The 26,905-nt window shown below is 36.9% G+C and overlaps 1 protein-coding gene across 4 annotated transcripts in view; it reads right to left on the minus strand.

The window, feature by feature from the left end:
• Nucleotides 1–26,905, minus strand: part of LOC150108164 (CDK5 and ABL1 enzyme substrate 2) — a 272,612-nt gene that overhangs the window by 80,213 nt on the left and 165,494 nt on the right. For all 4 annotated transcript variants that reach the window (XM_090390623.1, XM_090390622.1, XM_090390621.1 and 1 more), the window contains one exon: nt 20,164–20,270. In XM_090390623.1, coding sequence (XP_090246749.1) covers nt 20,164–20,270 — 107 coding nt within the window. The remainder of the gene's footprint in view (nt 1–20,163; nt 20,271–26,905) is intronic.

Raw genomic sequence — 26,905 nt, forward strand, 5'->3', positions numbered from 1 at the left:
AAAACATCTTCAGAGTAAAAATTATAACTGTGACAAGAATATAACACTGAACTAAATAATTGTGAAAAACAATTCAAACTGTAACTGAAATAGAAATAATGTCCTTAAATGGTGCCCTCAATAGACAGGCTAGCGATAAAGTTAATTTGGAGAAGTCAAGGCTATCAGGTCTCAAAATGAGTCTCCTAGATCTTTAGCAAATTGGAAGAGTGCTTCATAGCTGATGCTGATTCTAAAAACAAATTTTTCAGGAAATAACGTATACTAAAATATCAATTATAAAAACTTTAATTAATACCTTCCTATATTTTGGCAATGTTACATTGCTATCATCAAGGATCAAAATATAGGAAAGTATTAATTAAATTTTTTATAATTAAAATTTTAGTACATGATATTTCCTGAAAAATAATAGTTATGAGTAACCAACATATAAGCCTATTGACCAGAAGAATTCTAAAATCAGTCTCTCAGACCTATAATGACTTCTATGAAATAGCTGCAAAGAAAGAAATTGTTGTGGAGGGTATATAAGGAGAAAGGTGACCAGTAAGCTCATGAACAGTACAAGGATCAGGCAAGAAAGGAGACTTACTTATCCTCTTCAGGCCGCATGGCACATAAGGCTGATATCCGTTTCTTCCAGATACCTCTATCCTGAACCACCAGTTCAGTTTCTCTCAGGCTCTTCCAGCCAGCCATTCTTGTTTCCTTTTCTGTCATTCTCTGTCAAATTAATTTAGGCCTTCTCCTTTTCTGTTTTCCTTCTGGGATACAGGTCAAAATCATTTTAGGAATCTCTCTGCTGTCCATTCTCAGTATGTGTCCAATCCATTTTCATCTCTGTTTATTTCACTGGTGATGCTTTTTTGTGCAGTCAGCTTATATAAGTCATCATTTGTTACACACTGGGCAAAAATATTTTTAATATTTTATGCAGACATGTGGTTTGAAAACTATTTAATTTAGCTTCCTGGTTTTGATCAGCTTTCATGTCTTTGATCCATATAATAATACAGTCTTAACATTGCTATTGAAGATCTTTATTTTGGTTTTATTATGATATTTTGAAGATTAACATATATTATTTAATTTTCTGAAAGCAGTATTAGCTTTTGTCCATCTTTGCATGATATCCCTGTCAGTATCTACATTTGCTCCCAAGTATGTAAAATTCTTCTTCTATAGCATGTTAATTGATTTTGATCTCTTTGTGACATTTGTTGTTTAGTTAGGCAGTTTTGTTTTAGTTGTATTTATTTTAAGTACAGGCATTTCAGATGTTTTATAAAAGTCTTCCAATTTTGTTTGTATATTATTGTATTTTGATGATATCAGAAATATAACATAAGCATAATCTATAACTTCTGTGACATAAGATTCGTACCTGCAACTGTTCTAATAATCCAATCGATGACCACATTACACAATCCTGCCTTACCAGTTCTTATCTCAAACCATTTGGACGTTGTTTGCTGTGCAATAACACAACTTTTACTTCCATTACACATTTTTTTTTTTTTTATTACTCTCACATATTTGTCAGGAATTCCATAACTTTTAATAATTAACCATAATGTTTCTTTGTAAATAATGTCAAATGCATTAGCAAAATCTATAAAATTTAGGTATAATGGGCTTCTAAATTTTATGCTTTGTTCAATGATGTTCCTTAAGGTAAAAATGTGATGCACAGTACTCCCACTGTTCTAAAACCAACTTGTTCAAAAAATAAAATTAAAAATAATTTCAAAATTATTTTTATTTTTCAACATAATCTCCCTTAAGACTAATATATTTATTCCAGCAATGCTCCAGCGCCATTATCCCTTCTCATCCATAGTAATAAATCGATGCACAAAATCAGTTTTATTCTTGTTAAAACGCTCCAATCACTGTTCAGAGAAAATCTCTGAGCGTTTAGCGTTTTTGATCTACCTGAGTAAGCGTGGCACCCATTTTGCACAAAACTTTTTCATTTGCAATTCTTCATGCAAAATATATCCTACAAGTTCTTTTGAAATGCCTATAGTCTCAGCAATTTCATGCACTTTGACTCGTCACTCATCCAATACCATATCGTGCACTTAATCAACGATTTCTGGTGTTGTTACACTTTTCTGGACGTCCTTCACATGGATCATCTTCAAGGCTGGTATGGCACGTTTAAACTCGGCAGCCCATTTCTTAATTGACAAAACGAAAGAGAAGAATGGCCATAAATTTTTATGAACTTCGAATGAATTCATTTTGCTGTTAAACCTTTTACAAAGCATTCTATAAATGCACGATATTCAATTTTATCCATTTCAAGGGATACAGACAACACTTTTGCTTCAGACAGCTGTATAAAACAAACTACTTGATAGAATGACTTGCAGTTTCACATGAATGCTTATAAAGTGTACTAACTCAGAAAAAAAAAAAAATTGTGCCAATAGTGTTGCCACCTATGGTCGAGGCTGAGAACTTTTCAGATGATCCTCGTATAATCAAATCAGTTATATTGTTGTCTCCACTTAGAATTTCGAAATTTCCATCTCCTAATAATCTTATCCTCTTCCGTTAGCAGCAAACCACCTTTATCTCTTACAGCAATTACTTGCTCCTTTTCTTCAAATTCACAGTCTTCCAATGGTCCTAATGGTACAATCTTTTGTGCTTCTTCTGCAAAACTGTAAACATAATTCTTTTATCCTCTCTTGCAGATTGGCCACTAGAAGGCAACATGGTGTGTAGTGTTTGTAGAGAGCTCCTGAAAAGATAACTTTATTTTAAGTAATAATTGGTAAATTTGCTTGAATCTTACGTAGTATTGTTTACTTTTCATATCTTAGCGTGTCTGGGTAATTTTGTGTGTACTCTGAGTTTTTCAATTGGTAATTTGATAGATATGATTAATAGTGTGCACATGGTGCCGATAAGAAGAAATACAATGGCATCTAGATTGCCATCTCTGTTCAAAAATTTTAATATAAAGGAGTTAATTCAGTGTGCCGTTTGTGAGATGAATGCTATGAGGAGAGCGGTTGGAGTCTGGTTAGACAATAATAGTGGAGTGAATGTGTGCAGAAAGTGTAAGGAATGTGAGGATTTAAAGTGTGTTTCAGGTCGTGAGAGTGATATCATTGTTGAAAGTCAGAATGTAGAAAATAGTGATATGAGAGGTATGAATAGTGATATATGCAAAATAGTACCAGATAGCTGTGAGAGCGGCGTTGAAAGTGAGAATGAAGGTAAAAATACAGAACGAATGAATGGATTAACGGATAATAAAAATGATGAGACAGATGCAATGAGTGAGATTACATGGTTTCGCGGAGCAATACATAGGGCGAATCGGCAGCTGGAGCATTGGCAAAAATGTTTACCGAGTGTACCAACTAATAAACGGCAAAAGTATCATAAGAAAAATAAGAGTATGATTGTGAGTGAAAACAAAATGAAAGCGCTAGTGTTGTATGCAGATTCTTTAGTAAGAGGTGTGATAGATGAGAGTTTGACAAAATCACACCAACCTGGTGCGAACATTAAGGATATAAGCGAGTCTATTAGAGCGCAAAAGCAGAGAGTGAACGAATCGATAGTAGTAGCAGGAAGAAATGATTTGAAAGGATACAAAATGACTATGGGAGAGGATTTGAAGGAATTACTTGAGGTAGCAAAAGAGAAGAGTGAGCGAGTTAGGATGGGGAGTCTGTTTCCGCAGTATGACAGTGAAGAGTATAGGAGGGCCATAATTGCTAATGACTTTATGCACGAGTTATGCAGGATGAGTGGTGTGGAATTTGTGGATGTGTGGAGCGAGTTCGATGGACGAAAGGATCTATATATAAGGTGGTTGGTTTGCATTTGAATGGATTTGGTGTACAGAGACTTGAAAAGGTGTTGTTGAATGAAGTGGAAGTGGATGTGCAGAATCAGGGAAACTAGAGTTATTAAGGGGTAGGAAGAAGATATGCGACTTTAGGGAGACAGTTGAGTGTATGAATGTGTGTGTAATATGACTGAGCGAATAAGAAGGACAACAAATCAGAATGGGATAGTTAGTATAAGGCATCAAAATAGGGATGGGACAAATGAGCTTCTGCAATTCATGTATACTAATGTCAGAAGTATTAGGAACAAGAAGGAAGAATTTTTGGCCTTGGTTGGCACTTCCAGGTGACACGTTATTGGCATTAGTGAAACATGGCTGACAGAAGATGATATAGCTAGTGGGATTGAATGTGAGGGGGTATAGTGTGTTCAGGAGTGACAGGGAGAATAAAATGGGGGGAGGAGTATTGTTGATGATAGCTGATGAGCTACAGCCAAGGAGGATAGAAGTTGAACTGCAGGATGGAGAAAAGAGCACATTTGAGGCTATCTGTTGTGCAACTGAAGTTAGCAGAACAAAATATACAGTTGGGTGCTGCTATAGACCAGGTGATAGAATAGATGGTGGAGATAGTATGCATAACCAAATAAAAGAAATGATGGAAGGAGGGTAATTATTATGGGAGATTTCAACTATGGTAACATTGATTGGGAGGAGGAGAAGACACATGGGAGGAAGGAATTGGATTTTATGCGGTTATTAATGGATAACTATCTGCAACAGCATGTAATGGAAAATACTAGGGGTCAGAGAGTGCTTGACCTAGTAATTGCACCTGAGAATTTGGCTGTAACGAATATGACCACGTTGCCACCAATTGGTGAGAGTAATCATAGGGTCTTGACTTGGGAGGTGGCTAAAGGTGTGGAATTTACAATTAAGACAGAGTACATGCGGAATTATCGGGCTGGTAAGTATAACAAGCTTAGGAGTTTGATTGGTTCAGTGCCATGGCATGTAAAACTGCAAGGGCTGGATGTTAATAGTGCATGGGAGACAGTTAAGAAGTGTTTGCAGGAGGCAATGGCTGAATGTATACCTAGAGTCGGAATAATAAATCAAGTAGGGGTTAAATGGATGAATAACACCATTAAGCTTGAGCTGCAAAATAAGAAACAACTGTGGAGGGAATTTAAGGAGAAAGGTGACCGGCAGACACATGAACAGTATAAAGCACAGGCCAGAAGGGTAACTAGTGTGGTAAGAAAAGCAAAAGCAGATTATGAAAGAACATTAGCCATGCAGGCTAAAAAGAATCCCAAACAGTTTTTTCGATATGTTGCATGTAAAAGAAAAAATGTATACGGCAGAATGATTTTAAAGAATGCCGATGGTAGGGAAATAACCTAATCAGTTGATATAGTGGAATTACTGAGCAAGCACTTTGCAAGAGTATATCATCCAGGTGGTGACATTGCAGGAATGAAAGAACCAACAGCTTATACGGGAATTGTGGTGAATGAAGTGGAGGTGAATAGTCTATTACAAAACCTCAATGTCAATACATCTGTGGGATTGGATGGTATACCAGCTCGTGTCGTACGTGAAGCGGCTAAAGAATTGTCAGTACCGTTGACCATTTTGTTTAATTTGAGTCTCGGATCTGGGTTAGTCCCGAGGGGGTGGAAAGAGGGGAAAATAGTTCCACTGCATAAAGGAGGTTCCAAGACTGCTGTTGTAAATTACCGACCGATCAGCATATCAGGAATTGTTTTCAAGGTCTTGGAGAATATAGTCAAGAGGAAAATGGGATATTGTATGGGGGATAGCATGGTTTTGGGAAGGGTAGATCATGCCTCAGTAACTTGCTCACGTTTTATAACACAGTGACGGCTGAACTGGATAAGGGAAATGGGTTTACAGTGATTCTACTGGACCTTGCTAAGGCCTTTGACAGGATACCACATGTAATTCTAATCAGAAAACTGAAGCATATGGGGATGGATATAGAGTTGATGAGATGATTAGCAGGGTGGTCAATGGAGAGATATCAGAGAGTGGTTTATTCAGGAGTAGAGTCCAAAAGACGGCCTGTGACTAGTGGTGTGCTGCAGGGTTCTGTTCTTGGACCACTACTGTTCAATTTGTTCATTAATGATATAGGAAAGGATCTGAGAGGAACTGTTCATTTGTTTGCTGATGATGCAAAGTTGGGCAGAGCAATAGTAAGTGCACAGGATGTCAAAATTTTACAGGATGATTTGGATGTTCGGAGGACTGGGCTAAGGAGAATGGATGTCAATTTAATGTGGCAAAATGTAAGGTTATGCATTTTGGGTTGAAAAGATTAACAGCAGTATATCACATTGGTGGAACTGTACTCCATGAGATTGACAAGGCCAGGAATTTGGGAGTGTTGCTGGATAGGGAGTTGAAGTTTAGGGGACACATCGCAAAAGTGGCTAAATCAGCTCATCAAATCACTTGGTTGCTGAAAAATACTTTAACAAGCAGAGACAAACAGGTTATTGTTTCTCTGTATCGAGCCTTGATAAGACCCCAAGTAGATTACTGGGCCCAGATATGGGCGCCAGGGTTTCTTATGGATGGGGAAGAGGTGGAGAGGATCCAGAGACGAGTGACCAAGATGACAGCAGGTCTATGGAATGAACCTTATGAGAACAGGCTGAAGATTTGTGGGTTGCAGAAATTGGTGGATAGGTGGAAAAGGGGTGATATGATTGAGACATTCAAATTACTGAAGGATTTCTATAAGATTAATTCAGAAGATATTTTTGAGAATAGGACTGATCGTGGGAGGACTAGTGGCCATACATGGAAGCTGGGCAAGAGTGTGGTTAGCAAGGGTGTTAGAGCTAGGTTTTTTTTACTTGGAGAGTGGTGAATGAGTGGAATAAGCTGCCAGAGTCTGTTGTGGGTGACATGACGGTAAATGAGTTCAAGGCAAAGTATCATAGATACTGTGTGAATGTCGAATAGTTGTTCTTGACATGATGTTAGGGCCTCCCTTGATGAGTCTATGGACTCCTTGGAGTTGCCCATAATAATAATAATAATCTGTTAACTAACTTGCCTTTCTCTCTATAATTAGAGAGGAAGAAATGAATTTCTATAGCTCTCTGGGATTTATCACTTTCAAACATCATTTTAACTTTGTGCCTATCTTCTATGAGTGTCCAGGTCTTGTCTGATAATCAAATGTCATTCTTTTTTTTTCCTTCTTAGCACACAAACAGTCTATTGCAACCTCATTATATACCATTTAAAATTTTTTCATTTGCATTTTAATCATGACTTCTGGGTTTCTACTTTCTCACCTACTAGCTTTTCATTTTCCAAAATATGAAATACAAAATAGCTTTTTTTATCATAATAGAAAAGGTATTATTAATTTCATTCATTTGTAATTTAGACTGGTCATATTTTACTCTCCCATCTGATTTCTAATTTTTTTAATACCATGCAGTTTTAATTTAATTTTGGCTGTTACTAAGCAGTGATCAGATTTTACATCAGCTCCTCACTTTACTTTAATATTTTTTGGTTTTTACCATATGATGATAATAACCACTTCATTTTATGTATACCTTTATGCTTAAATAAGCTTTCTCCTATCACAAAGTTATTGATTTTACAAAATGCTGACAATAGATCAACATTTTCATTTCTTGAACCATATGCTTTGTTACTTACTGCTTTTTCATCTTTATTATTTCTTTTGCCAACTTCAGGATTCCTGCAACCCATAAGAATATCCATGTCATGTTTCGGTACTTGTTCTATACATTTTTGTATCATATAAAAATTCTCCTTCTCTTCGAGATCCTTCTCAATGGTTGGTGCACATACTTGTATTATGGTTAATTAAATACATCTTGAATATAATCTAGCCATTCTTATCAACTCACTTATGGGCTTCAAATTTATCAAGCTTTTGCTTGTCTCTGCACTAAATATAAGTGTCACACCTCTTTCACAAATTTCATATGAACCTGACACAATATCTGATATCCATCTACAGTTTTCACCCTTCCAAAGCCAGTTCTTCAAGATCCTTCTCAATGGTTGGTGCACATACTTGTCGTCGTCATCATCATCATCAAATTCCTGGCATGTACCCTCAAGGGGTGTACAGGATATGACAGTACTACATGAAAAAATTACATCATTACTAACTTCCTATCTACAATTTTCCTCCAAATCAGTCTGTTACTTGTCAAGACGCCAACATTATCAGATCTTATATTTCTATCGTCTAAGGCACTTTGTACCGTATCAATCCACCTATATCTTGGTCTTCCTCTGGGTCGTTTTCCTGCCAACCTGGCAGAGAACACTTGTTTTGCTAATCTTTCCTCTCCCATTCTATTTAAGTGACCATACCACCTGAGATTAGCTCTGCTAATGCATTCCTGGATGCTGACAATGTCAAGTTCTTTCCTAATATCCTCATTTTTAATATGATATTGCCATTGATGCCATCTGTTCACGCCTCTAATCTTTCTCAGGACTCTCATATCTGCGGTCTCTAGTCTTTGGTCAAGTGTTTTACTTCTGACCCAGCTCTCAGATCCATAAGTTAAAACTGGTTTGAACACTGTCTTGTATACAGCTAATTTATGTGTTGCAACTAATTTCTCTCTTATTCCATATGAATTTATTCAATTGACTTCCCACCATACCAGCTTTGCTGATTCTGTTGTCTATTTCTATATTTAATTTACCATCTTCAGTAAAAATTGTGCCTAATTAGCTGAAATGTTTTACTTGTTCCACAGGTTCTCCATTCACAACACAGTTGATATTTTCAATGATTCTGCCTATTTTCATTGTCTTTGTCTTTTTATTGCTGACCTTCATACCATATCTATTACAACAGCTATTCAATTTAGTCAGAGAATCTTGCAGACTTGTAGCGGATTTATTTAGAAGTATAACATCATCCGCATAAAGCAAAGAGCTGACATTAACATCTCCAATTTTGATATCAGGTTTAATACCACATTCCTTCATAATGTGATCCATATAGATAATGAATAACAGAGGGGATAATGCACATCCTTGTCTCACACCAGATTTAACATTAAACCATCTTCCTGTACTTCCTTCAATTCTAACTGCTGACTTACAACTCAAATAAAGACTAAGTATCGCTTGATATAATGCCCCATTGACACCATATAACTGCAGCGTATTGAATAGTTTCTCTCTTGGCACCTTGTCATATGCCTTTTCCAAATCGACAAAACTTAAATATAGATCTTTGTTATATTCCCATGCTTTCTCGACTATTTGTCGTAAAGTGAAAATCTGATCCTGACAGCCTCTATTTGGCCTGAATCCAGCTTGTTCTTCACCAAGCTTTTCTTCCACAATTCTTCTCAACCGTTTCTCAAGTATAATTGCATAGATCTTGCCAGGAACACACAGTAGGGAAATACCTCTGTAATTCTCACATTTAGTTTTATTTCCCTTTTTATATATGGGTACTATGAGAGCTCTACTCCAATCATCGGGAATTCGTCCCTCAGTCCAGGCTTTCTGAACTATGCAGTGCAGCCGCTGTAAGACTTTTATACCACCATACTTCAGCATTTCTGGTCGAATATCATCTACTCCTGCTGTCTTTCCACATTTCAAGCCTTTGATGGCTTTTTCTACTTCAAGTATGGATATGTATTCCTGACGGCATGCCTGGTCAGTGTTTTTTATCACTGTGCTGTCATCACTGCTTGTTTCATTTAGCAGTTTTTCAAAGTAATTACTCCATATTTCAAGGATATCTTTTTCTCCTGTTTTCATGTCACCTTTATCATCTCTAACTCCTTTTACAGCACTCTTTCATCCATTCCTAAGCTTCTTCAACAACCTCCAGAATATTTTGCCACATTCTTGATATTTATTTTCTATATTCTTGCCAAAGTCCTTCCATGACTTTTGTTTAGCTAGTTTTACACACTGTTTAGCTTTCTTACATTTGTCTCTGTATTCTGTAAGAGTAAAAGCTGACTTATTTGCCAGGAACTTTTGATATGCTTTCTTCTTTTCCTTCACTGCCTCTTTAACTTCCTGTGTCCACCAGGGAGTTCTGAATTTTTTATCCTTGCACACAACCTCACCACATGCCTCTCTGGCAGAATTAGTCAATGTTTCCTTCAGAGTTTGCCACTGAATCTCCAAGGTTTGATTCCTGTTCTCAAACTCTTTCATTTTCTTTTCAATAATATTTCTTTATTTTAGTCTACAGTTCACATCTGAGAGCTGCTCAACTTTTATTCGCTTTAAAACTTTCTTACATGTTATTCTTTTCAATATGAAATTCAATTTTATCCTGCTCACGACTAAATAGTGATCACTTCCAATTTCAATTCCTCTGTACACTCTGGTGTCCTGCACCAGGGAAAAATCATCACTATCAACAATAACATAGTCAATGAGACTTTTCTTATTACTAGCCTCTTCTCTCCATGTGAATTTGTGCACATTTTTATGTTGGAACATGGTGTTAGTAATAACCAGTCCATGTCCTGAGCAGAAATCCAACAGATATTTGCCATTATTATTAGCTTTGTTCTTTTCTCCAAATTTTCCCAAAATATTTTTGTATGTCTCACAATCATTTCCTACTCTGCTATTTAGATCCCCAACAAGGACCAACTTTTCCTTTTTCATTGTGTCAGTTGCTTTTTCTAGAGCGTCAAAAAATTCCTCCATTTCTACCTTAGTAGAACCTTCTGTGGGACCATAGGCACAAATAAGTCTCATTGTCCAGTTCCCCATTCTCATATTTGCCCACATTACTCTACTTGAGACTGACTGCCATTCAAGAAGATTAGCCTCGTAATTTGTGTTGAATACTATGGCTAATCCTTCTTTTCCTTGATTGTCATTGCCTGAATATAATATTTTGTATTTATTGCTCAGAAAGATCTCACCAGTTTTGGTCTTTTTTGTTTCAGTCACTCCTATTGCGTTGATCTGGTACTTATCTAATTCCTCAGCTAGCTCTATTTCTTTGCCATTCAGGCTTCTTACGTTGATAGTACCGATCTTTAACTCTGGTGATGTTGAGTTGGGGGTTTGTTTTCAGATTTGTTCCAGTAGCTGACTTTTCGCTGTTCGCCCTGGTTCCCTGGCGAAAACAACGGGGGCCTTGTTTAACTGGGCGACGCCCCAGCCGGCATGAAATTTTGTCATGTTGTACCATCGTTTTCTTACTTTGGTTTAACCAATAAGAATACAATTTGGTCAGCTAAATCCCAAATTGCCAGCCCATCCTCGTCCGTTCAGTATCCAAGTAGATACCCAACAGGGTGCACCACGAGAAGGTGAGGATTGGACATTAGGTCAGAAGCCCTGGTCGGTTCTCCGCATTCCTTTAAAGGCTATGTGGAGGTCTCCTCTCGGTTATACAGTTTTGACCCTTCATACTTGTATTATGGTTAATTAAATACATCTTGAATATAATCTAGCCATTATTATCAACTCACTTATGGGCTTCAAATTTATCAAGCTTTTGCTTGTCTCTGCACTAAATATAAGTGTCACACCTCTTTCACAAATTTCATGTGAACCTGATACAATATCTGATATCCATCTACAGTTTTCACCCTTCCAAAGCCAGTCGATCTCAACTGGTTATAAAGGAAATGGGAAAGTGTGGAATAGATATAACTTCTTGTGTCTTTCCAATTTGAAACATAGATCTAAAATTCCATGTTGCAATTAACATTTTCTATTTGGGTGAAACTGGTGACCTCATCTGTTCAAAGGCTCCAGTCTCTTGCAACCTCATTATGAGGTTTCAAGGCTTTAGTCCTGAAATTTCATCCATGCAGTATCCTCTTGCCAACGTGCTAATCACCCTTCCTTGTAAAAAATTTCCTGATTATGGACACCAAGAAGCCCAAGAAAACCAGTATACCAGCTGTATCATCAGGAATCCTGCAGGCTGACACAGCTGGTATACTGGTTTTATTGGGGTCTCAGTTTCAAAATCAGAAAATTTTTACAAGGAAGAGTGATTAGCACTTTGTCCAATCCTTCTCCTTTACCCAGGCTTGGGCTTCAAATCCCCCACCCCAAACCAAGGTGGAGTTCCCTACCAGCATGCTAAATAAGGCAAAATCAGATTATGAGAACTAACCAAGCAGGCCAAAGATAATTCCAAAGAGTGTGACAAGTAAGCAGAAGAATGACTGTGGAAGAATAGCCTTAATGAGTGCTGATAGTAACAAGGTGACAGAAACAAATAAAATTGTTGAGTTACTGAGTGACCACTTCATGTCAAGCACTATCCAACATTTGTGCAGTATCTATCATACTCTGCTATGAACTCATTCACAGTCATGGTACCCATGACACTCTCTGGCAACCAATTCCACTCATTCAACACTCTCCAAGCAAAAAACCTAGTTTTAACATCCTTGCTAACTACTCAGATTCCAAGGATGGGTCCTAGTTCTCCTGCCACCACATCTGTTCTGGAAAATTTCCTCTAAATTAATCTTGTAAAACCTCTTCAGTAATTTATAGTTCTCAATCAAATCACCTCTTTTCCATCCATGTCAACCAGTTTCTGTAACCCACAAATCTTCAACCTGTTCTTGTAAGGCTCATTCCATAGACCTGCTCCCATCTTTGTCACTCACCTCTGGATCCTCTCCACCTCTTTCTCATAGCCAAGAAACCCTGGTAACCAGATCTGCGCACAGTAGTCAAGATGGGGTCTTGTCAAGTCTCAATTAAGAGGAAGAATAACTTGCTTGTCTCTGCTCAAAGTATTCTTCAGTAACCAAGTAATCTGATGAGCTGTTTTAGCCACTTTTGCTATGTGCCCTCTAAACTTTAACTCCCTATCCACTAACCCTCCCAAGTCCCGGGCTTTGTCAATTTCTTGGAGTACAGTGCCATCAATGTGGTATACAGTTGGTAATCTTTTCACCCCCAAAATACATAACCTTACACTTTGCCACATTAAACTGACATCCATTCTCCTTTGCCCAGACTGCCAGTCATTCATCCTGCAAAATTTTGACATCATCTGTATTAACTATTGCTCTACCCAACTTTTGTATCAACTAGCAAACTACTGAATGGTTCCTCTTGAATCAATCCCTTCCTACATCATTAATGTACAAACTAAACAGTAGCGGTCCAAGAACAGAACCTGCGGCATGCCACTACTCACAGGTCTTCTTCTGGACTCGACTCCTAAATAAACTACTCTCTGAAATCAATCCATCAACCACCCTCTTATCCAGTCACCAACCCTGTATCTATCCCCATGTGCTGCAGTTTATTGATTAGAAGTCCATGTGGTTTCTTGTCAAAGGCTTCTACAAAGTCCAGCAGTATCACTGTAAACCATACTATCTCCATCATCTTTTCCATCCCCTGGTCTATAGTAGTATCCAACTGCCTGCTAGTCTCTATCTCAACACCAGATAGCCTGAAATGTGCTATTTTCACACGCCTGTAGTTGAATGTCTACTCTCTCTCTCTGATTGCAGTTCATTGGCTGTCATCAATAACACTCCCCACCCATTCTTTTCTCTCTATTCTCCCTGAACACACTATACCCTCCACATCTTATCCCACTAACTATATCATCTTCTGTCAGCCATGTCTTACTAATGCCAATAATCTTTGGCCAGGATGAACTAACTAATGCCAAAAATTCCTCCCTCCTTGTTCCGAATGCTCCTGGCATTAGTGTACATAATGTGCAAAAGCCCCTTAGACCTACTGCTATTCTGATACTTTATACTAACTATCCCATTCTGGTTTGTTACCAGTGGTGCTAATTTGGTATTTTATAAACATTCTTTTTCCCCATGGGGCTTGCGACTTGCAGGCACGGGCATGGCTAACCTGGGGTCCCAGAGCTAAATATGATATATTTCAAAGCTTTTGATCATACTTTTCTCTAACTCTTCCACTTCCTGCTTCTACCCTCATACTAACATTCTTCCTAATGAGGATTCTTTACTTAAAACTTTCTGTCTGTCTCTTTTCTTGCTTACTAACCTCAGGAGGAGGTCCTCCATTCTCCCTGAAGCTATTAGAGTACTCGAGGGCTAGGGGTGTTTCCTCCTCCTTCAACTAACCACTAATAGTTATAGTAGTGGGCAGCAGCGCTACTTGTATTAACCTCCTATAGCATACATGTTACAATACTGCAATGTGGAAGGCAAGGGGAAACCACCACATTCCCAAGTAAAAGCAGCAATGGAAGTTAAAAATGAAATCAAGATTGGCGATGGAGCCTTCACTGAAGGAGTCATGCCCGGCAGGAGAAGTAACCGGGCTTCTCAGGTCGACAGCCAACGAAATCCTGGTACTTATTCAAAAATGAAGACAAGAAATAAGCTGAATATTAGAACATGGAATGCAAAAACACTGCTAGAACCAGGTAAAATAGAAAATGTGAAAAAAGAAATGGAAAGACTTGAAATAGACATTCTGGGCATTAGTGAGACGAGATGGGAGGGACAGGGTGATTTCTGGAGTGGAGAATTTTGGATAATATATTTAGGACAAAAGAAGGGAGAGTCAGGTGTTGCAATAATGCTTCATAAAAAGTTGGAAAGTTAATCACTACAATAATTAACTATAGTGACAGAATCATGGCGATAAGCATTCAAAATGAACCAGTAAACCTCGGTCTTATAATGGTCTACATGCCAACATCACAACATAGCGATGAAGAAACAGAAGAAATTTATGAACAAATAGAAGAAATCTGGAGCAACTTTAAAGACAGAGACAATACAATAATAATGGGAGATCGGAATGCTATAGTGGAAGAAGAGAGCAATGATAATGTTTCAGGAAGATTTGGTCTTGGACGTAGGAATGAAAGAGGAAAGCAATTAATAGAATTTTGTACACAAAAACAGTCAGTTATAGCAAATACACTATTTCAAGCACCAAAAAGAAGAAGATACACCTGGAAAGCACCTGGGGATTCAAATAGACATCAAATAGATTATATATTGGTCAAGAAAAGATACAGAAACCAAATAAAAAATTGCAAAAGCTATCCAGGTGCCGACATTAGTAGTGACCATAACCTTGTCTTAATGAAAACAGAACCGAAACATAGGAAACAAATCCAAAGATACAAACCAATAAGATGGAACCTTGAAAAATTAAAGAGTAAAGAAGTAAAGAGAGGATAAGAGGCAACTGATCATAACATTCCAGAAAACATAAATACTATTATTACATAATAAATATAAAATAAATAATAAATAAATACATAATTACTAACTTCCTATCTACAATTTTCCTCCAAATCAGTCTGTTACTTGTCAAGACTCCAACATTACCAGATCTTATATTTCTATCGTCTAAGGCACTTTGTACCATATCAATCCACCTATATCTTGGTCTTCCTCTGGGTCGTTTTCCTGCCAACTTGGCAGAGAACAATTGTTCCTTAGGAAACACATGGGAAAGGAGGCTGTTCTTAATACAGCAGCAATAGGAAGAGAAACTTGTTCTATGAGTATAGAGTTGGACTGTGATAGGATTCCTTCTCCCTCTCTACCAAATCAATTGATTTGGTAGAGAGGGAGGAGGAATTATTGGTGATAGATCTGATGACCATTTACCATGGAAATATTTATAGAAGATGCATGCCTACACATTGGAGTGAGCTGATAAGAGTCTGATTGCTTTTTTCAGTATTGCACAGCGTATTTTTAGGAGCTCTTGGTGCACCTTGCCAGATGTGCAAGCAGTACTTGATAGATGGGCAGGTTTATGATTTGTACAGGGTTAATAACTGTTGGATCTTTCCCTGGCTTAGGAAAAGCAAAAATAATTGCCTTCTGACAGGTATCCAGAAATGGCCTGTTGGCCATCCAGAAATGAATGGCCTGTTGTATTCTTGAGTACCATTTGAAGTAAACTGGATTTGTTGTTTTTCTGCTTTGCTTTTTCTGGGCAAGAAACTTGAGGGCATATAAAGATGTTGCCAATATTTTCACAAGTCCCCTTAAGTGTATGGGCAATTGTGCACTGTTATGTTCTAGGATAGAGAGGAAAAGGAAAAGCAAAAATAATCACCTTCTGCTAGGTATCCAGAAATAAGCAGCCACAGAAGATTCCATTGTATAGGTGTAACAGTTGATGATGGTGACAATGATGGTGATGGTGACAGATACTTTAAAATCTCATAATAGATATTATCTGGCCCAACAGTATTTAAGTAAAGCAGCTTTTGTTTCTTCTTTACTGAATGGCCTGTTGTATTCTTGAGTACCATTTGAAGTAAACTGGATTTGTTGTTTTTCTGCTTTGCTTTTTCTGGGCAAGAAACTTGGGGACATATAAAGATGTTGCCAATATTTTCGCAAGTCTCCTTGAGTGTATGGGCAATTGTGCAACCGTTATGTTGCACAATTCTAGGATAGAGAGCTAGGGAGTGATATATCTACCTTTTATATTCTGGATTCTTTCCCCCATACTTCTTTGCTGCTGGCAGATCTTGATATAGAAGAAGAATATTGGATCCAGGATTCCTTCTGGCTCTGATGTATCTTGCTCAGGGCTGATCACATCTGAAAGTAATTAAGTTTGTTGTTGTTGTGGGGGTATCTGCAGAAGATACTCCAACTTTTCTTGTGAACTTCTTCGGCTGCTGTGCAATTGTCGTTTCACCATGGTTTAGGAAAGCACAGGAACCAACCAGATGTTTTAGTAATTGCAGTTCTGGTTCTGGCTGCTCTTGTTACATGCTTTGCTGCCTTATGGATAGGAGATGAGCTCACTGCTAATGAATCGAATTTAGCCAATGAACAAAAGGTGGGCCAGTTAGTTTACTCAATTTTCCACTGTGATATCCGTGATGTGCAATGTGGTTGCCCATGCAGAAAAGTGGACATCACAAGAAGGTGATCACTTTCAAATAGGATGTCATCAGTTTTCCACTTAAACAATTGGAAAAGAGAGGATGAGGAGAATAGTTAAGTCGATGACAGTGAATGTTTGGATAGGCATATGGAAGAAGGTGTTGCTTTCTGTGTTTAAGAGGGAGAGATTGTTGTTGTCAAGTATATACTCAACAGCTCTTCCGCTGATGCTTTTTTGGACACTACCCCACAGTGTGTTGTGTCAGTTTAAATCCTCTATTAAAAGTAAGTGGATGGTAACTGCAATATGATATCATCAAGGTCATCTTGAAAATATCTGCTGCAGGAGGAAGGTAGATGTAGCATGTTGTTATATTTCTGACTGAGAGTTGGATAGCAAATGCTTCTACATTGGTGTTAATTTGGATTTGTTAGGAGGAGGTGGGGGGGGGGGGTTGTTGTCCACAAGGATGGCAACTTTTAGTTATAAAAACAAAGCAGGTCCAGTCCCTGCTTTGTTTTTATAACTAATGGTAACATTACAAGCAAAAGAACATTGGTTTATACATCTGCAAGAGAGCCTTGATGTCATCTACATTTTGTTGGAATTGATGACAATTCCACTTTAGGAATGTTTTCATTATATCTATTTGGTGGTATCATCTGGCTTCCTATGTTGAGAAGTTCTGTTTTTATTAGCCTTGGATTTTTGAGAATTGTGGATGGCCATTATCCATTATTTCTTCTTCTGGAAAAATATCCAAGATGTCATCAAATTCTGCTCCCTCTAGGGCACTCAGTATATTCATTATTTTATCTTCCTGAGAAGGAACAGAGGTATCGATTCTATCTTGGTGAGCCACCTAATAAGGGTCTGGAGATATGTCTTTAATCCTCTGTCAGTCATGTATGTTCTATTTTTTTATTTTTTTAATATGAGGATTTTCATGTAGTGAGAACTGCTTTAAGCACGTCTTCAGGAGTGAATCCATAACAATTTTTTCTCTTTCATTTACTCAAAGGAGATAGTGGGCAAGTCATATCTTTCAGGGATGTTGTAGTTATAAGAAAGCAGGATTGACATATGTGTCAAGTCAACATCCTGACTGACACTTTCTTCACAGTTGCCTTCCTAGTATAAGAAGGTTTAGCAGATGTTGTTGTTGCTACTGTTGCTTCCTGATATGTGATGCACTGTTCTGTTTGTAACTTTTGTATCCCCTTTTCTTCTTTATACATTTGGCATGCCGGGTGGTCTCCTTCACATTTATAGTATTTTGACATTTTGCTCTTTTTATTCTCATGTTCTTTACTGCCACATCAGGCACAGCCATGACAAGCAGTTTGAGAATGAACATATTTCTGACATTTAAAGCACTGAAAGGGGTTTGGGATATAGAGTCTTACTGGACAATTGAGATAACCTGCTTTGAATGATGTTGGTGGTTTTGGCTTGTTGAAGGTAAGGATGATGTTACTGGTGAGAACCAGATGCCCATCCCTTATGGATGTCACTACCTAGTCCTTGAGTTCAGAGCATATCTCTTCATTGGGGACAATAAGAAGGTCCCACTCTGATATTCTGCCTCTAGAATAATGTTTTTTTTTTTGTGTGTGTGAGAGACTGTAACTAGTAGCCAACTTTTCTGGATGAAGAAGTATGACATTTTTCCAACTGGACATTCACCTGTTCAGTGTATGATTAGGAACAGTGGTGTATTTATTGCAGCTCCTGATTTTTTTTTTTTTTTGTTTGTTTCTTACTTTGCTTTTCTGTTGATGATTGTATGGTTTGTGTATCTTGTTGGGGCTTGTTAAGGGACCCCTGGTAAACAAGCAGATGAAGAAGTTCATTCTCAGGAGGAGTTGTATTAGAACCCACCATAGAACCACAAATGGACACCCATTCTCCATCAAGCAATACCCTACCATATGGGTGCCACAGAAAGCCTTGTCCCCAGATCTTGGGGAAGAAGACCACTGCAATACCTTTGTTTCTTGCAGGCAAGCACACTAGCTGATTGATTCTGGTGGGCCATTCAGGACTGCCCATCCTGCTGAAACAGAGGCCAAAGTAGTGCAAGACTACCAGGATCCCCCCCCCCCCTTTTCAGATGTCTATAGGTCACATTGCATGATAAACACAGTGGCAAGGCACTGGATCCCAATGATGGTAATCTGGAAGACAGGATAGCAATAAAAGAATACAGAAAGGGACAGTACAATCAATGGGAGGTCTCCTTCACTAGGAACAGGTAGCTCACATGGAGAGGGTAAAGATCTAAATAGTAGAGAAGGAAATGAATAATAGTAAATCCTGCTGGGTTCAGTTCAGTGCACAGACTGGTCATTACAAATCCCATTTTCCAACATAAAGATGTGCTCAAATTCACATGGAGAGAAGACACAAAGTCCATTGATAACTATGTTATTGTTGATAGTGGTATATTCACTGAGGTTCTGGACACAAGGGCATACAAGGAATATGAAATAAGAAGTGATCACCAATTAGATTTTTTTGAGCAGGATTTAACTGCATATCATATTGAAAAGAAAAGTGCATAGAGAAGTATGGAAGAAGGAAATTCAATGTTGAGCAGCTTTCAGAGATGAATGTAAAGTGAAATATACAAATATTATTCAAGATAAATTCAACAATTTCAGGTCAATAATCAAACAATGGAGACTCAAAGGCAGATTCTGAAAAAAATAATTGATGTAGGCAGACAGGAATGTGGAAAAGTTGTCAGCAAAGATACAAAAATCAGATCTTTGATGGACTCAAAAACATTAAAAGAGGCAACCCAGGAAGAAGTCCTATCCAAAGTTATGACAAGTGAGCAGGTGCTCCGAGAGAATGCAACAAAAAATGTCAGAAAGCAAAGCAAATAGATAAAAGGAGCTAAGCAAAAGTCATGGAAGGACTTGTAAGAAGACAGAAGATAAATATCAAGAAAGTGAAAAGTGAAAGCATGTTCTGAAATTTATTGAAAAAAAAAAGCATAGAAATAGAGGAAAGAGTACTGTAAAAGGAATCAGAGATAATCTGATTCCTGGAGAATAATAATATTGTACAATAATATTGTAAAATAATAATATTGTACAATATACACTTTTACTTATTTATTTTTTTGTTGGGTTGGGTAGCAGATGCAACAACATTTATTATTAGTTATTGCTTATAGTATGTATTAAAATTACAACATTTAGATCCTAGATAGATCAATAAATAGTAGATTTATGTTCAGATTTTAAAATCTTCAAACTGAATTTAAATTATTGTGTATATATTTTTATGATGCAACGTAATTTTTCAGTGAACATCATTTTGAGCCATAAGCGACTAAAAAAAGCTGGATAAACAAAATTAGACTCATTTCTATCCTTAGACATGCGTAATAGTGTATATAAGCTAATATCATGATAATGCAAAAATAACATGATCATATTAATCTCTCTTACCTTCTTAGCTTACTAAGAGTTAACTGTATATGTGGAAAACGTTCCCTAAATTTATCATTAAGATCCTTTTTGAGATCAGATGGCTTCACATAATCTATCACAGAGGTCTGAAAGAAAAAAGAAGTGAACATTGATGTACAAAAAAAATCAAAATTTCCACAACATTAAAGTGAAGTTTTATTTATATAGAAGTTTTCAAATACAGTATTTATTTTTTTAATGGGAAACTTCGGTATTAATTCTGCATCTCAAATGATGCATTTATTAAGATGTGGGGGAACCCTGTTTGCACATGACAGAGATCAATTAACTTGAGAACTGGTAACTGTAACTGTTCTAAGTTCAATTCCAGTCAATCAAGATTGGAACTTTTTTTCTTAAGCCTCTCTTCAACTGGTTCCAGAGTTAGTTGATCTCTGGCATGGACAAATACAGTTTCCTACTAGAAACTGAGGTTTTTAAATCCACATCTCCAGAAAAACTGACCATATAACTCACACTATTACAGAAAATATATGGATATTATGATTTACATCCATGAGATCATGGCAGTTGTCTTCTATACTCTGTCAAATGAAAAACTTTCATTTATTCATTGTTTGCTCTCACTACCAGTAAACACTTAAGGGATTGAGAGTGACTACCTGCTGGTCTTCAAAAAGTCAGAGCTAAAGTAACTCTGCTCAGTCCTTTTGCATCTCAAAAGGACTGAGCAGAGGTATAAAAAAATTATATATATATATATATATATATATTTTTTTTTTTCTTTTATGAGGAATTTCTGATAAATAAAACTCCTAAAATGGATCAACAAGGGCTAAACTGGATATTATATTGAGCAATGCGCAGTCTACAAAACATGTTAAATCAGGTGTGAGACAAGGGTGAACGTTATATCCATTGTTCTTCATTATCTATATGAAATCCTGAAATTAACACTGGAGATATTTAACTCCTCTCTTTACTTTAAGCAGATGATGATGTACTTCTAAAGAAATTATCATTATTATCTGAGACCTCCAGGGAGTTAAGAACTTATTGAGGGATGCCATACATCATCCAAACCAGCTGTCACGCATTTCCTTAAAGCCATTCATACTTGATGCACTCACCACTTCAATAGGTGAACTACTCCACTGAGTCACTTGCTGCTCTATAGGAGAAAAATCTAGCTCTTACCCATTTCTTAACTGTGAACAACCTCCTAGGATATCCCATGTGTTCTCTTCCCACCTTCCATATAATGAAAAATTTCAGTGGCCTACATACTTTCAATCTGTTCTCATAATCTACATTCCATAAAATAATCTTTGTAACTTTTCTTTGCACCTTTTTCACAACTTCTTTATCTCCATGAAAATCAGAAGACCAAACCTGCACACAGCAGTCCAAGTGTGGTCTTATCAAGGATTTGTAAAACAGCAAAATGACTTCCTTGTCCTCACATGTCAAGGTTCATTTCAACATCACAATTATCCTGAATTGTATTTGCAATTTTTGCTGTGTCAATTAAGCCTCATATCAGTTTCTTGTAGCATAACCCTGCTAAGGTAATATGCCATTGGAACCAAAGAGCAAAACTTACATTTACTAACATTGAACTAAGAGCAATTTTCATTTGCCCCACTTTTAAGCCTATTCAAATCATTCTGTAAGTGAGGGATATCAGTAGAATTTTTGATTGCTCTGCCTATCTTTGCATTATCAGCAAACAACTGAACATCTCCTGTTATATCCTTCCTAATGACATTAATGAACAAAAATAGTACAAGGATTGAACCCTGGGTGCACCTTGGGTCACCATAAATGTGGCAGATTCATACCCATCATGTACCACTTTTTGATCCCTGTCTCTCAACCATCCACTTATTCAATTCAAGAGTTTATATCCAAACCATATTCTCCAGTTTATGCAAGAGCCTTTCATGTAGTATCCTAACAGATGCCTTAGACATATCCAACAGTTTCATAGTTTACCCATTCCCTTTATCCAAATTGGGCCTTATGTTGTAAAATATGAGCAAATTGCTAAAACAAGACCTCCCTTTAGTAAACTTAAACCCATGCTGCTATCTGCAGAGTATAACTTGTGTATCTACCCAAGGCTAGCCACCAGCACCAATAGAGAGAGCCCGTCACAAGACTTTAGCCTTTATACAGTCTAATTTCATTTCTTCCATTATTGTTTCTTGTATTTTTTCTTTCTTTAACATTGTATTCCGGAGTGGTTAAGGGTCAAAGCTGTGTAACTGAGAGGAAACCTCCACATAGCCTTTAAAGGAATGCGGAGAACCAACCAGGGCTTCTGACCTAATGTCCAATCCTCACCTTCTTGTGGTGCACCCTGTTGGGTATCTACCTGGATACTGAACAAACGAGGATGGGCTGGCAATTTGGGATTTAGCCGACCAAACTGTATTCTTATTGGTTAAACCAATATAAAAAATGATGGTAAGACATGACAAAATTTCATTCTGGCTGGGGCGTCGCCCGGTTAAACAAGGCCCCCGTTGTTTTCACCAGGGAACCAGGGCGAACAGTGAAAAGTCAGTTACTGGAACAACCACAAAAAAATATTCAATTGCCACAAATAACTAAATCAAAAACAAAAATATTATATATTTTGATTTTTTTTTTGTGGTTGCTATGAAGGTTGCAGATGGGTACTCCACATTCTTGGAATGGTTAGACCAGTGGTTCTCAAACTTTTTTGTCTGGCAGCACACTAAAATGAATAAATAAATTTCATGGCACCCCTAGTATTATTTGCTTTTTATAGAGAGTAAAGTGCCGATTAATTGATTCTGAAAGACTCGCATATATAACCCATAAATAAATTGATATTACAGATACTAAAGATATGAAGGAAAGCATGTTTAAAAGAAAACAGATTTTATTTAAACTAAAAAGGAAAAACATTTGTTTATGATGTCTCTCGTTATAGTTGGAATATATAACAGTAAGAAAAACCTCTACTCACTGAATTTAACGACTTTAATATCGTACTTCGTTTATTCTCACCGATGACAAAAGACTCATGATTTTTGTTTAGGGGAAATGATCATGTATAATACTCGTCACACTGAACAGAGAAATACTAAAACAGACAGCAGGGACAACTAACCATTCATTAGTTCATTTTCCCCAGTATTTATGTGCCGTCACATATCTAGTTACTACGACACGCGGTGATCTAATGAAATCCCAGGATATAATATAAGAGTGATACAAAAAATGATAATTTTTATATACGCTTCATCCATTAAAATCAAAATATATAATATTTTTGTTTTTGATTTAGTTATTTGTGGCAATTGAATATTTTGCTTTTTTCAAATAAATGATTCAAAATTTTGCGGCACCCAGTTTGAGAACCACTGGGTTAGACCATTTTTATTCAGATTCGGATCATGTTTGAGCATTTCACATGTTTCCTTGAATTTCCGCTTGAACCAGGTTTTGGTGCGGTGTAGGGACTTGGTACCTTTCCAATCAATTCTGTGGTATGTTTGGAGTGCGTGGTCAGAAAGGCCAGTTTTTCCAAAATGGAGGTATTTTATGTGTTGTGTTCATCCTTCCTGTTTGCGATGGTTTGCCCTGTTTCCCCTATGTATGGTATGTTACATGTGCATTGTATTTTGTAAACCCCTGGGTGGGATAGGTGTGGCAGAGGATCTTACCATGAGGACTTTAGCAGAGTTTTTTTTTTTTTTTTTTTTTTATCACTATAGGGCAGGCCAAGAAAAAAGATTAGTTAACAACGTAGATGTAATTTACCTGTATAGAGTGCAACAGCATGTAGTTTGGATCTAATACACATGTATCCTTCTGATGATGACCTCAATACAGGGATCGAAACGTCAAGTTATTATTTTATTATTAATCAGTAAAATAATCTTTTCAACACGTGTGTTTTGTGTACCTAAATTCATAAATATGAATGCTGATCACCGTGTAACCTTAAAAGAAAGAGATAACAAACTACCACCTGGCTCTTTTTTATACGTAGATATGCAATGTGCTTGGCCTTGTCAGACAACTTTCTCTTTTCTAGAAGACACTAAAAATTATGCCTAAATAGCATTTAGGCATAATTTTTAGTGAAGATGCAATGGCAATGGCACATGGAAATAGACACTGGAATTAGCAAATTTGGTATAGTAGGAAGTCAAATGAAGAAATTTATAGAGAATAAGAGAGAAATTAGTTAAAACACTAAACTAGCTGTATATAAGACAGTGTTCAAACTAGTTTTTGGATCTGAGAGCTAGGTTAGAAATAAAACACTTCATCAAATGCTGAACATCATGGATAGGAGTTTTGAAAAGGATTGGCAAGCGAATAGATAGTAGAATCATATTATAGATGAGGATATTAGGAAGGACTGTGATGTTAAGCATTCAGAAATGTGTAAGCAGAGCTGAGCAAATCTAGGTGGTATGGGTCACCTAAATAGAATGGAAGGGGAGAAAGTTAGTAAAACAGGTAATTTTTGCCAAGATGACAGGAAAAAGACCCAGAGGAAGACCAAGATCTAGGTGGATTGATATACAGTAAAAAGTGCCTTAGAAGAATGAAGTATAAGATCAGACAATATTTGAGTCTGACAGATAACAGTTTTAATTTAGAGGAAAATTGTAGGAAATTAGTAATGATGTAAACTTTTTTTTCAACTGGTACTATCATAATATCCTGTATACCACCCATAAGCTGATGGTACATATCAGAATTTGATTATGATAAAACACAACAGTGTGATGTGTGTTGCAAGTGTAATGGAAGTAATAGAAGAGGAGAAAGAGAAGTTGGTTTAATGGTCAGTCCAGTGGAGGAATACCTATAGGACAAAATAATACAGAAGGAGAGTATTTATGAAACATCGACTAGAGGAGGAGGTGTGTGTGTGTGTGTGTGTGTGTGAGAGAGAGAGAGAGAAAGAGAGAGGTCTATTGATTGGATTGTCCTCTTTTGGGAATCAAGCATTCTTGGGAAGGTTTTGATGCAGAAACTTAAATGAGTATTCTAACGTAGAGCAGGTTTGGGATTTACCTGTATACTGTTAAGGAGTTTTTTTTTCTAACAGAAAACAAACCTCACTTATCTGGGTACACATACCACAACAAGGTTCAGATACAGAGGAAAAGACATTATATGAAGAGCAGATGAAGGGTATTTTATTCAAAATAAGAGTATAATCATCTTAGGAGATCTTAACGTGCAGGTTGGAGAGGATAGGAGAAAAAAAATTGGGGCTGGGGGGGACATCTGGTTTTGAAGAAATGATGAAGGATAAGGGTTCATCAGAAATTATCTTAAAATTGAAAACAGCTGGTTTGAGAAAAGATAAAGCTATGGAATCACAAGATATAGTTGGAATGACGAGTAAAAATTAATAATAGATTATTTCATCCTTGAATATGGAGCAAGGAAGTTATGGACATCAAACAGATTTTGGAAAAACTGAGTATTTCACAATAGGTAAAGGGGTGTGACAAGGATGTAATTTATCTCCGTACCTGTTTAACTTGTACAGCAAATACATTTTAAGAATGGCAGGGCTGGAGGAGTCTTCAGTTGAAAATAATTTGAGGTATGCAGATGATACCACCTTGCTAGCAGAATGCAAAGAAGATTTGGTGGAACTTATTATGAAAGTTAAAGTGCTAAATATGGCCTTAAACTTAACCTCAAAAAGACAAATGTTATGGCAACATGTGAACTTAATGATTTTGAAGTAGATTGGGGGAGAAAATGGAAGTAGTTCACAATTTTGTGCTCCTAGGATCCTGAATTGATAAAGATGGTTACTGTACTGAAGAAGTCGGAAGAAGATTATTACTCAGAAAGAAAGCAATGACAAATTTAAGTTAATATCTTTAAAGATAAAGATATTAGCCTTGCAACAAAAATCAGAATCGTGAAAGCAATGTTATTCCCTGTGGTACTGTATAGATGTGAAAGTTGGATGTATTTGAATTATGGGTTTGGAGAGACACTTACAAAGAATACCGTGGACTGCAAAGCAAACCAATAAATCGGTGATAGACAGAATAAAGCCAGATTGCTCCCTTGCAACAAAAATCAGAATCGTGAAAGCAATGTTATTCCCTGTGGTACTGTATAGATGTGAAAGTTGGATGTATTTGAATTATGGGTTTGGAGAGACACTTACAAAGAATACCGTGGACTGCAAAGCAAACCAATAAATCGATGATAGACAGGATAAAGCCAGATTGCTCCCTATGATCATCAAGCAAAAATTGTCATACTTTGGAACATATTATGAAAGCAAATGACAGTCTGGAGAAGATGATGATGCTTGCTAAAATTGATGGAAGCAGGAGAAGAGGAAGACCAAGAATTAGATGAATATTTAACCGTGTGGAAAGGCTTATGTGCTTGTCACACATGTTGATTGGATTTTAACAGTATAGATGTGAACACAGAGTGATAAGAAAATAACTATTTATTAACTTAAATGCTAATATTTCGTTGGTATTATATCCAGCATCTTCAGAGCACACAAACAAAGTTTGTTAAAGTAGGACTATAATTTTTGAAAAATAAAAGTGACAACTAATTAGGACTTTAGTCTTTGTGTTGTACGCTACAATTACTCATACTAGTCCCACTATTACACCGGATTGCAGTCTCGTTACTGTAACAAACTTTGTTTGTGTGCTCTGAAGATGATGGATATAATACCAGCGAAATATTAGCTATATTTTGCTGGTATTATATT

This window comes from Typopeltis vanoorti, chromosome 3, assembly GCF_054136105.1.
Source record: "Typopeltis vanoorti isolate ZY-2024b chromosome 3, IOZ_Tvanoo_1.0, whole genome shotgun sequence".
NCBI lineage: Eukaryota > Metazoa > Arthropoda > Arachnida > Uropygi > Thelyphonidae > Typopeltis > Typopeltis vanoorti.